At 40.5% G+C, this 12,661-nt stretch overlaps 1 protein-coding gene across 1 annotated transcript in view; it reads left to right on the top strand.

Annotated features, from left to right (window-relative positions):
- The window catches only part of TG (thyroglobulin), a 385,510-nt gene that overhangs the window by 28,663 nt on the left and 344,186 nt on the right, over positions 1–12,661 (top strand). Inside the window, 2 exon segments of the mRNA XM_036741632.1 lie at positions 632–871; positions 7,414–7,551. Coding sequence (XP_036597527.1) covers positions 632–871; positions 7,414–7,551 — 378 coding nt within the window.

Below are 12,661 nucleotides of genomic sequence, written 5' to 3'. Positions count from 1 at the left end.
CAAGTGAGATACTCTAAAGTGTTTTGCAAACCTTAAAGCTCTATATAAATGTGAGTTATTGTTATGTGAATGTTCTCATCTTTTCAATAAACAGTCTTGGGACAAGTTACGATCCTCTTATTGTTATTTTTATAAATATATTGTCATTATATACTTACATATTATTGTAGAAAGTCCTTTATATTATTAGATATACACATATGTATATAGAAATATAACTTTTCACATATGTATATATATATACAAATTATATACTATAATATTATATATGTATATATGCCAGATCTGTAATTTCACTGGTGTTGGGAATTCCTGGTAAGGAAACCTCTTCTATTCATCAGAGATCAGCAACTGTTCAATGACTTGTATTCTCCTGGAGTTGTCTGGGGCACTCACAGGTGAATTAACTTTTCCAGCCTCAGAGAACTAAGATTTGTCAGAGGTGGGAGTCGTACCCAGGTACTTCTGACTCAGAGCTGTCTCTCCATCCACCGCACTGTACTGCGTGTCCGTATTAATAATATTAATATGACCAGTATAGTAACCATATGATAACCTTTTAAATTTTGGGGAAGAGTTATTGGATGTTTAATATGGACTAAATCTACTTCTTTTGGTGGGATTTCCCCAGGTCCTGGTGCATGTGAGGAGGTGAGACTCCAAGTTGTTCAGTTCATTGAGGAAGCAGAAGAAGTCATCAGGGCTTCCAACAGCTCCCAGTTTGCCCTGGGAGAGAGTTTTCTGATGGCTAAGGGAATCCTGCTGAGTGATGAAGAGATCTCCCGTCCTCTCTCCTTCCCATCTGGGGACACGTTCTCAAACAAGCTGTTCCGTGGGATCGATTATGCCCTTCGAATAGCAGCACAGTCTAGTACGTCTTGGGATCTTTCTTTTTTTATTTTTAATTTAATTTATTTAATATATTTAGTTTTCAGCATTGATTTTCACAAGAGGTTGAATTACAAATTTTCTCCCCATTTCTACCCTCCCGCCCACTCCAAGATGGCATATATTCTGGTTGCCCCGTTGCCCAGTCAGCCCTCCCATCTGTCACCCCACTCCCCTCCCATCCCCCTTTCCCTTCTTCTCTTGTAGGGCAAGATAAATTTCTATGCCCCATTGCCTGTGTATCTTATTTCCTAGTTGCATGCAAAAACTTTTTTGTTGTTGTTGTTTTTGAACATCTGTTTTTAAAACTTTGAGTTCCAAATTCTCTCCCCTCTTCCCTCCCCTCCCACCCTCCCTAAGAAGGCAAGCAATTCAACATAGGCCACATGCATATCATTATGTAAAACCCTTCCACAATACTCATGTTGTGAAAGATTAACTATGTTTTGCTCCTTCCTAACCTATCCCCCTTTATTAAATTTTCTCCCTTGACCCTGGCCCTTTTTGAAAGTGTTTCTTTTTGATTACCTCCTCCCCCTGTCTGCCCTCCCTTCTATCATCCCCCCTTTTTTATCTTCTTCCTCCTTCTTTCCTGTGGGGTAAGATACCCAATTGAGTGTGTATGGTATTCCCTCCTCAGGTCAAATCCAATGAGAGCAAGATTTACTCATTCCCCCTCACCTGCCCCTCTTCCTAGAGAACCACTTTTTCTTGCCACTTTTATGTGAGATAATTTACCCCATTCTATCCCTCCCTTTCTCCCTCTTTCAATATATTCCTCTCTTATCCCTTAATTTGATTTTATTTTTTTAGATATCATCCCTTCATATTCAACTCACCCTGTGCCTTCTGTCTATATATATATATATATATATATATATATATATTATATATATATAATACATATACATACATAGACACACATATGTATATATATGCATACACACACACACACACACACATATATATATATATATGTATATATGCATATTCCTTTCAGCTACTATGATATTGAGGTCTCATGAATCATACACATCATCTTTCCATGTAGGAATGTAAACAAAACAGTTCAGCTTTAGTAAGTCCCTTATGATTTCTCTTTCTTGTTTATCTTTCCACATTTCTCTTGATTCTTGTGTTTGAAAGTCAAATTTTCTATTCCTCTCTGGTCTTTTCACTGAGAAAGGTTGAAAGTCCTCTATTTTATTGAAAATTCATATTTTGCCTTGGAGCATGATACTCAGTTTTGCTGGGTAGGTGATTCTTGATTTTAATCCTAGCTCCATTGCCTCCGGAATATCATATTCCAAGCCCTTCGGTCCCTTAATGTGGAAGCTGCTAGATCCTGTATTATCCTGATTGTTTTTCCACAATACTCAAATTGTTTCTTTCTGGTTGCTTGCAGTATTTTCTCCTTGACCTGGGAGCTCTGGAATTTGGCAACAATATTCCTAGGAGTTTTCTTTTTGGGATCTTTTTGAGGAGGTGATCTGTGGATTCTTTCAATTTCTATTTTACCCTCTGGCTCTAGAATATCAGGGCAGTTCTCCTTGATAATTTCTTGAAAGATGATATCTAGGCTTTTTTTTGATCATGGCTTTCAAGTAGTCCACTAATTTTTAAATTATCTCTCCTGGATCTATTTTCTGGGTCAGTGGTTTTTCTAATGAGATATTTCACATTGTCTTCCACTTTTTCATTCCTTTCGTTCTGTTTTATAATATCTTGATTTCTCATAAAGTCACTGGCTGCCACTTGCTCCAATCTAATTTTTAAGGTAGTATTTTCTTCAGTGATCTTTTGGACCTCCTTTTCCATTTGGGTAATTCTGCCTTTCAAGTCATTCTTCTCCTCATTGGCTTTTTGGAGCTCTTTTGCCATTTGAGTTAGTCTATTTTTTAAAGGGTTGTTTTCTTCAATATTTTTTCAGTATTTTTTTGGGTCTCCTTTAGCAAGTCATTGACTTGTTTTTCATGGTTTTCTTGCATCCTTCTCATTTCTCTTCCCAATTTTTCCTCTACTTCTCTAACTTGCTTTTCCAAATCCTTTTTGAGCTCTTCCATGGCCTGAGACCAGTTCATGTTTTTCTTGGAGGCTTTTGTTGTAGGCTCTTTGACTTTGTTGACTTCTTCAGGCTGTATGTTTTGGTCTTCTTTGTCACCAAAGAAAGATTCCAAAGTCTGAGACTGAATCTGAGTCTGTTTTCGCTGCCTGGCCATGTTCCCAGCCAACTTACTTGACCCTGGAGTTTTTCGTTGGGTATGACTGCTTGTAGAGCAAAGAGTACTTTGTTCCAAGCTTGAGGGGATGCACCATTGATTTCAGAGCTATTTCTATACAGCCAGCTCTGCCACACCAGCACTCTTTCTTCCTCAAGAACCACCAACCCGGACCTGACTCAGATCTTAAGCAGGCTCTGCACTCCTGCTCTAATCCGCCACTTAATTTCTCCCACCACGTGGGCCTGGGGCCGGAAGTAACTGCAGCTGTAGTTCTGTAGCTACACCACCCCCGCTGTCCCTGGGGCAGTGGCTGAACCTCGAACTCTCTCCGTGCAGTTTTTCCCACTAACCTTCTCTGTTGTCTTTGGTGTTTGTGGGTTGAGAAGTCTGGTAACTGCCACAGGTCACTGATTCAGGGCGCTAGGGGCTGTTCCGCCCTGCTCCCTGTATGGTTGGTCCTGCCACTGCCCACGCTGAGCTCTGCTCCCCTCCGCTCCATGCATGATAGACCTCATCCAGCAACCATCCAGGCTGTCCTGGGCTGGATGCCTGCTTCCCTCTGCTGTTTTGTGGGTTCTGCAGTTCTAGAATTGGCTCAGAGCCATTTTTATAGGTTTTTGGAGGGATATGATGGGGAGCTCCTGCAAATCTCTGCTTTCCAGCCACCATCTTGGCTCTGCCCCCCTCCCCCCCCCCCAGCTCTGCTCTGGATCTTTCTTATGCCCTCTTCCATACCCTCAGGCCAGTGGCAAATGTGCCTTCCTCAGGGCTGGGGTGGACTTGCAATCCCTTCCTCCAGCCCAGTCCTGGCTACTTCTTTTCACATAGTGGAATTTAGAGCAAGGGGGAATCTAGGCTTGAGTCTCAAGTTCAACACTTATTAGCTATATAGACATGGGCAAGTAATTGTTTTAAGATTTTTTTTTATTTCTAGTTTACAGCTCTCAGTTCTGCCTGTTTTTGAGTTCCAGATTTTCTTCCCCTTCCCCCTTCCCCCTCCCACCCAAGAGTGCATGAAATCTGATATATCTTCTACATATATCTTTGCATTAAACTTATTTACACAGTAGTCAAGTTGTAAAGAAGATTTATGATCAATGGAAGGAGTCATGAGAAAGATGAAACAAAACCAAAAAAAAAGAGAGAAAAAAAGAGAGCAAATAGTTTGCCTTAATCTGTATTCATACTCCATAGTTCTTTCTCTGGATATAGACAGCTCTTTCTGTCATGAGTCCTTTGGTGTTGTCTTTGAACCTTGTGTTGCTGAGAAGAGCCAAGTCTATCAAAGTTAGTCATCACAGAATCAATATGTCTGTAGTTGTGTACAATGTTCTTCTGGTTCTGCTCCACTCACTCAGCACCATATGATGTAGGTATTTCCAGGTTATTATGAAGTCTGTATCTTCCCCATTTTTTATAGCACAATAGCATCCCATTTCATTCATATACCACAACCTGTTTAGGCATTCCCCAATTGATGGGCATTCCCTTGATTTCCAATTCTTTGCTACCACAAAAAGAGCTGATGTTAATATTTTTGTACATACAGGTCCCTTTCCCATTTGTGTGATCTCTTTGGGATACAGATGGGCAAGTAATTTAAACTCTCTGACCTTTGGTTTCCCAATCCGTAAACTGGAAATAATAAGAGATGCAGTCTTTACCTCACAGGGTTGTTGTCTGGGAAGTGTTTCACAAGTAGCAAAGCACCATAATGATCTGTCAGCAAGCATTTATTAAGTACCTACTATGTGCCAGGCACTGGCGAAACAAAGGTCTTGATCTCAAGGAGCTTGCATTCTATTGAGGAAGACAACATATACCCTGTAGAAATGTGTACAGGATAAAGACAAAAAAATACAAGATAGACTTGGAAAGGAGGTCCTTAGAAGTGGGGGATCAGGGAAGGTTTCATGTAGAAGGTGGGGCTAGAGCTCAGTCTTGAAACGTAAGGAATTCACTGAGGCAAAAATGAGAAGGAAATGCATTCCAGGCACAGGGCTGACCATTGCAAAAGTATGGAGATGGGAGATGGAGGGCTGTTTGTGAGGAATAGAAACAAACTTACCATTTTAGGGACAATCACAGAGAACAGGAAGGGAGTAATATATAGTGAGACCAGGAATAATAATAATTATAGTTAATATACATGATACTTACTATGTGCCAGGCACTGGGCTAAGTGCTCTACAATTATCATCTCATTCTATCCTTACAGGGAGGGAGGTGCTGTTATTATACCCATTGCCCAGGTGGAAACTGAGGCAGAGTGACTTCCCCAGTGTCACACAGCTGTTAAGTGTCCGAGGCCAGTGATGTCCCAGCCCATGTTAAAAATGATGAGGACACGAGTAGTGAGAGGCAGAAACGAGATGGATATAAAAGGAAATGTGGAGGTCAAATCAAAAAGAATTGGCAACTGATTAGATATCCAGCCCAATAGACATTTATTAAGTACCTACTGTGTACCAGACACTGTGTTGAGTGCCAGGGACACAATTAATGAAAAAGAAGGACAATCCCTGCCCCCTAGGAGCTTACAATCTAATGGATATGGGTTATGAGGAAGAGTGACAAGTCGAGGATAACATCAAGATGGCAAACCTGAGTAATTGGAAGGACGGTGTTCCCCTTGACTGGGACAAGGAAATTCAGAAAAGGGATAGGGAGTAATGTGTTTGGTTTTCGTCAAGTGTTTGGGGTGTCTGAAGGATATAGTTTGAAATGTCCAATAGGTAATTGACTGCATGGGACTGGAGCTCAGGAGACATATGTAGATTTGGATATGTAGATTTGGGAGTCATTTGCATACAGATGACAAATGTAATCCACGATAATTGATGAAATCATCAGGAGAGAGATGGGGACAGAGCCTTGGAGTATATCACAGTTAGAAGGCATGATATGGATGATAATCCTTCAGAGGAGACTAAGAAGGAATGGTGAGAAAGGGAAGATGAGAACCTCTCGTGTTTGTACAACCTATCCTGAAGAGCTGTTATAAGGGTTAAATTTGGTTATATATGGGAAAGTGGCCTGAAAAATATATAACACTATGCCTTAAAATCTATAAAAATATTTTTACCATTTAATGCTGTAAAAAGAAAGCTAAAGATGACTCATTCATCCCCAAGCTAAAGCCCAGGGGGCTGGAGGGCTTGCTCTCTTTTTTGTTAGGGAAATGGATCATTTGAATGTTCATATAGGGGCAGGTAGGTGGCACAGTGAATAGAGCATCAGCCCTGTAGTCAGGAGGACCTGAGTTCAAATCCAGACAGAGACACTTGGCACTTACTAGCTGTGTGACCCTGGACAAGTCACTTAACTCCAATTGCCTTGCCTCCTCCCCCCCCCCCCCAAAAAAGAATGTTCATATGGTCTTAGAATGCTAGAGTGGGGAGGGACCTTAGGGCCATTCAGTCCAATGACCTTATTTAGAGATGAGGAGACAGAATCACAGAAAAGGAAAGTTGCTTGATCAAGATGACACAGAGTCAGAGCCACACCTAGAACACAGGGTTCTTGGTTCTCAGTTTGGTGTTCTTTACATTAAGATGTGTAATCAAATGGACGTTTCTTTTAAAATATTTTATGGGTACCCTTTGGTTTTCTATCCCCTTCATTTCCAGATATATGACAATACCTTCCCTTCTCAGATTCAGAGTCAACTTTTAAAACAAAGAATTAAAAAGAAAAGGAAGTGAGTGGGGGGAGGAGGAAGAAGGATGAGGGGAAGTAGTTCATAAAAACCAACCTACACTCTAGTCAAGTTTAATGGTATATGCAGTATTCTGTATCTGTAGATACTGACCTCTGCAAAGAAGGGAGGGAGGTAAATTTTTATCCTCTCTTTTTTGGAATCAAACTGAATCATTATAATAACCCAGCCAGGCCAACATTTCTAAAGATCTTCTGGAGTAGATTCTCACAGATCTATAACAAGCCCAGGGTCACCAGGGCTTTCTCACCAGGACTCCCAACATTCACGGGGTTATGCTCTCTCCTTGTAACTAACTATGACTTCTGAACCACACCTTGTAGTCAACTATAAGATTCTATTGCTGCATGATAACCCTTTCCTAGTGCCTGTCTTCTCCATAACCTCCTTGAGGATATGTGTGAGATTATCTGGGAGTATTAGCTGCCCCCCTTAGGGAACTACACCCATGATCCTCTGTCATGTTGCTACCCCTTCTCTTCCCCAAATGAATTTGACCAAGGTAAAGTAATTCTTAATTAATGATAGCTATGAACTCTCACGTTGCTTTTTCTTTTATAATTTTTTTCTTTTCGAATTTTCTAGCTTTGTCCTTCTATCAGAGAAGCTACTCTGCTCTGGGAAACCCTGTGAAAGAAGCTACTCTCCTGGGATATCATCCATATGTCCCACAGTGTGATGGGCTGGGTAACTGGGAACCACTCCAGTGTTCTGAAAGTACCGGTAAGGCATCTGCTGTTTGGGATGACGTTGTTATTGCCAGCTTGGGACCCTGGGTCAGAGCTACGACAGAAAATCTCATGATATTTGTATGTTTGGAGCCATCCTGAAGGTGTACAGAATAGAAGCATTTGGCCTCAGTCTTCATGCATTGGGAGTAGTTCTGTGCTGTTTCTAGATAGCAAGTCAACCAGGAGGGCTGCTGGGGAAATTTAGGGGAGAAATGGTTTTACCAGCTGGTACGAAAAAAAGACCTTAGAGTAATTCTGGGTGGCATTTGGTATAAATATTCCCTTCTCTAGACTTCCATTTCCTCTACTGTAAAATAGAATTCCAAGGTCTCATACAGCTCTAACCCTCTAGGGTTCTGTCTAGGTGGCATGGTAGACAAAGTACTGAGCCTCAGACACTTAGTAGCTGTGTGACCTTGGACAAGTCACTTAGCTTCAATTTCTTCCTCTATAAAATGGGGATTACAATAGCACCCATTTTCAAGGTTATTTTGAGGATCAAGTGAGATGTTTGTAAAGCGCTTTGAAAATCTTTAACTGCCATATAAATTCCAGCTGTCGTTGTATACATACATAGATATAGACAATAAGAAACTACAGCATACAAACACACCTTTCCTACACCAGACCCATTTCTGGGGGAAGATAGAAAGAGCAAAGGAGATGGTTTCTGTCTTCCCCCAGTCGTGAGTCCAGATTAGAGCAAGATAGGCAGCCAACACTGAGACAACACCCAGAAAACACAATGAGGAACTATTTTAATGCTTTTTGAAAAATACAAATGCACACAATTTTCTTTTATTAATTTTATTTTTGTTTAACATTTAAGATATTAAAATAACTGATTTTGTTTATCAATATTAATATCTTTATGTCAATAATAAAACAAGTTAAATGTTTATATGTTGACATATGTGAAATCTTTTTTATTTTCAAAGACATCTCTTCTTTCTCTCCAACTCAGTGAGCCACCCTTAAAAGGAAGAGAAAAAAGCCATTCAGCAAAACCACCCAACAAAGCAGCCATGTTAGACTGAATGTGAGAGATACCACATCCATAGTTCTCCCACACATGAACTGCCCCCCACTTCTTTGTGTTTGGAGCGGGAGCCAAATGCATATATTTTGATGCCCCCTTTTTCCTCTTTCTGTGGCATGTAGGCATTTATTTAGTGATCAATTTTTTCAGGAAGGTATAAATTCACCATTAAACTTTGGTAAATGGAAACACACTTTTCAAACTTGCCAAGGGCATACAAGCATCTTCTCCTGGTTTTGTGTACCTCCCTCCCCCACCACCTAGTATGTATCATCAAAGCAGAAGGTATTATGGGTCCAAATCTTGCACCACTGATACCTTCACTTCCACCCAGGGGTGTGCTGGAGCCAGGTTGAACTGTCTCAGAGCTGATTGTGAAATTTTCAGTTTCAATTTTAACTTATACTTTAGAAATTGGCAAATGCTACAAAACAAGGCTTGATTTGTTGTTTTGTCTAGATTTAAGAAAGTGATGCGTGGAGAAAATGCTAATAATGCAGATTAAACGTAAAAGTGTGAATTTTTTTTTTCAGAAAGGCAGCTGTTAAACATTACCAGCACACCTCCTGCCTCCACCCCCTTCACCACCAGCCAGATTTTTATATCTCACTGCTTTCAAGAATGCTCTTAATCTTCATGTTTTTATTTTTAAAATATTAATAGCATTTGTTTTTGTCACTTTTACAGTCAAATATATCCTCTTGCTCTTTCCTACCCAGTGAGCCATCTATCCCTTTCATAAAAAATAAAAAATAAAAAAAATACAGCTTGGTAAAACTAACCAATATATCAGCCAAGTCTGACAGAAGATGGAACGTTCCATACCCACAATCTCCCACTTTTACAAGGAGTGGAAGATGTGATTTCTCACATTTTTCTGGAAAGGAGATGTGATTTCTCAGCTCTTCTGCAGGGCCAAACTTGGTTTTTATAATTACAAACTTTCTATTTCATTTGTTTTGTTCTTTTCATTTGCATTATTGTGGTGTTTGTACGTGTTGTTTTCTTGGTTTCTGATTGCTTCACTCTTCATCAGTTTACATCTCTTTTTATGCTTCTCTGAATTTTTCATAGTCATCATTTCTTACTACATGGCAATATTGCATTACATTCATGGACTAAAATTTATTTAACTCTTCCTCAATCAAAGGACATCTATTTTGATTCCAGTTCTGTGATATTACAAAAAGGGTGGCTACCTTTATATTTATTTAAACTTCATTTTATTTGGTTGAGAAAATTGGAAGGGCTGGAGAATATACAGTGTGATTTTCCCTATACCCACATCTGTATCCAACAGTGATTGGGTGCATCCATCAGCAGTTTCTCTAGAAGGGCTCCCTGCTTAGGTGTGGACTAGACTAGATGGCTTCTATGGTTCCTTCCAAATCTGAGATTCTAGAACACTCTGAAACAACCAGGGTGGGAAATGAATCTCAGACACAGGGAACGATTTGAATCTGAATAAAGGTGCAGATACAGACTGAGACCTAATTAACAAAGGAAGATAAATTTTGATGTCTGAAAGCTGTCTAGTTAACTTGGGGTCTACTTGCTAGATTTCTTTCTCAAAGACCAAACCTTAAACCCATTTCACTCTGGACCTAATAGATTGGACAGCAATAGGCCCTGCCCAGGCACCAGGCTATTTTTTGGGCCCTCCTGACTCAGAGTGAATGTCAATAATAACTATTTCTCTTTTGGCCAGCAACCCTGAGGTCTTCCCCTCCCAGTTTGATTTTTTTTTTTACTTAAAGGGACCCTTGACTCACTTCTTAAAGAGGCCTAGTCACTGAATGGGAATTACGTCACTCAAAGTGAAAAGCTGAAAAAAGCTTTACCTGAAAGGACCAGGGTCTCCCTTTGCATCCTGGACCATCTCCAGTCATCCTGGTGAATATCAGGCCACTGGACCCAGATGACTCTGGAGGGGAAAGTGAGGCTGGTGACCCCACACCCCTTCCTCACTCAAATCAATGTCAACTGCAAGTCATGTCATCATCTCCCTGATGTCATGGTCCTCTTCGAGAACAGAGGACAAACACAACAACAATCAAAAGTAAAAAAAAAAAAAGCTTTCTATAACTAGATTCATGATCAAGAGCACCCATTTTATAGCTCTACTCCTGTCTCTCCTTTCTTGAATCCTTCCCCATGTCCAATGCCCCCCGGCATATTTTGGGATGATAGCATAAGCTGAATACCGTGCCATTTCTATCTAATCATAGAATATAAAACCATAGATTTTGAGCTAGAAAGGTAAGGAGTCACTTGCTTGAAACTTCATTTTCTGATGAGGAAACTGAGACCTAGAGGAATTAGATTACTTGCCCAAGGTCATCTCAATAATTAGTGACAGAGCTAGACTTTGAACCCAGATCATCTAACGCTAAGTCCAGTCGTTGAGTTATTTTCACATTACACTTTTCCCATGACATGCTGCCTCCCTACGGGTAGCTGACTTTTGTGATAAAGAACCAAGAAAATGAAACAAACCCGGCTCATGTGAGAGTGGGAAAACAAGGTCAAGTTTCCACCTGGTTTGGTCTCCAATTATCCCCAAGAGCTAAGATCAGTTCTGGACATCCTGGGGAAAGAAGGGGTCATTTGTGTCTGCTGTAGGAAAGGGTGTTTGCCAAGGCTGGGTAGAGCTCCCCAAACTGTGATCTGAGGCTCCTTCAGGATTGAACTCACCTTTGGAGAGAAGAGACCATTCCTCGTGGGCCTCCTTTCCTTGTTTTTGTGTGTCAGCACTCCAGACGAGCAGAGTGCTGCCATGTTGCTGGCTGTGAGAGGTTGGACTTGGTGACATTTTCTTCTCTATGAGAAAGCTGTTAGCTCAAGAAAGCATGGGTGGTTTTCCCACTATTCATTTCCTTCCCTTCTATGTATTGATAGACCAACTGAATGGGGTGCCTATACAAACTTCAGACTTATGAGGCTATTTCTGATTCATCGTTAGCTCTATTTTAAAATCACTGTGTAGTTGAACATCAGGAAAGCCCCTATTGGGCATCCAACTAGTATTGTGAGAGAAGTACAAGGAACATTGGATTCTGAAAGAAGGCAGCGACATGGGCTCTGGTTTCCGCCCTTCCCCCAGCTCTTAACAGATTGTTTCTTGTGCAAACCAAATACTTAACGAACGATTATTCATTTATAATGTCCTTGCCTCTGCTCCAAAATATTTAATAGTTTCCCATTGTTTACATAATGAAATGCAACTCAGAATCATAATATCAAAGAATTTGAGAGTTAGAAGAAATCTTAGTGGTCATCTAATCTGCCTCAGAAACAAACAAATCTCATATATATATGAGTGTGTGTGTGTGTGTGTGTGTGTGTGTGTATACACATATAGCTTCTGCTTGAAGACCAGAAACTTCCAGGAATGGAAATCAAGTTCATGGCTTTTAGACTGCATTCTCTTCTCCTCTCCTCTTTCCTCTTTTCCCCCTCTTCCCTTCTCTTTTCTTTTCTTCCCTTCTCTTCCTTTTCCCCTTTCCTTCCCTTCTCTCTGTCTCTCTCTTTTTTTAACTTTTTTTTTCTTGGGGGGGGGGGAAGCAGGGCAATTGGGGTTAAGTGACTTGCCCAAGTTCACACAGTAAGTGTGTCAACTGTCTGAGGTCAGATTTGAACTCAGGTCCTCCTGACTCAAGGGCCAGTGCTCTACTCACTATGCCACCTAGCTCCCCCTGTCTCTCTCTTTTTTAAACTAAGAAACTTTTACTTTTCCAATTTCATGGTACCTCTCCTATTTTCCTAATGTTTTCAAATATCACTGACAGTGACTCAGCAGTCACGTCTATTAGGTCTTTCAGGACCCAATGGTCAGTCATCCGCTAACTTGTATTCATTTAGGGCAATTAGGTTCTCCCTTATTCTCCCTTTCATTATCTTGAGTAATAACTCCGTTAATCATTTTTTGTTCTGAGACTTCCAGGGTAAAAGTCATTCCTCTTTATAGAAAAAATAGAAACAAAGTAACAACTGAGAGGTTCCACTTTCTGTTCATTGGCAGTTATCATTGTCCCATCCAACCCAAGCAAAGATCCTAACCCTT

Source organism: Trichosurus vulpecula, chromosome 1 (assembly GCF_011100635.1).
Source record: "Trichosurus vulpecula isolate mTriVul1 chromosome 1, mTriVul1.pri, whole genome shotgun sequence".
In the NCBI taxonomy this organism is placed as follows: domain Eukaryota; kingdom Metazoa; phylum Chordata; class Mammalia; order Diprotodontia; family Phalangeridae; genus Trichosurus; species Trichosurus vulpecula.
This window is presented reverse-complemented; position numbering and strand designations above follow the sequence as displayed.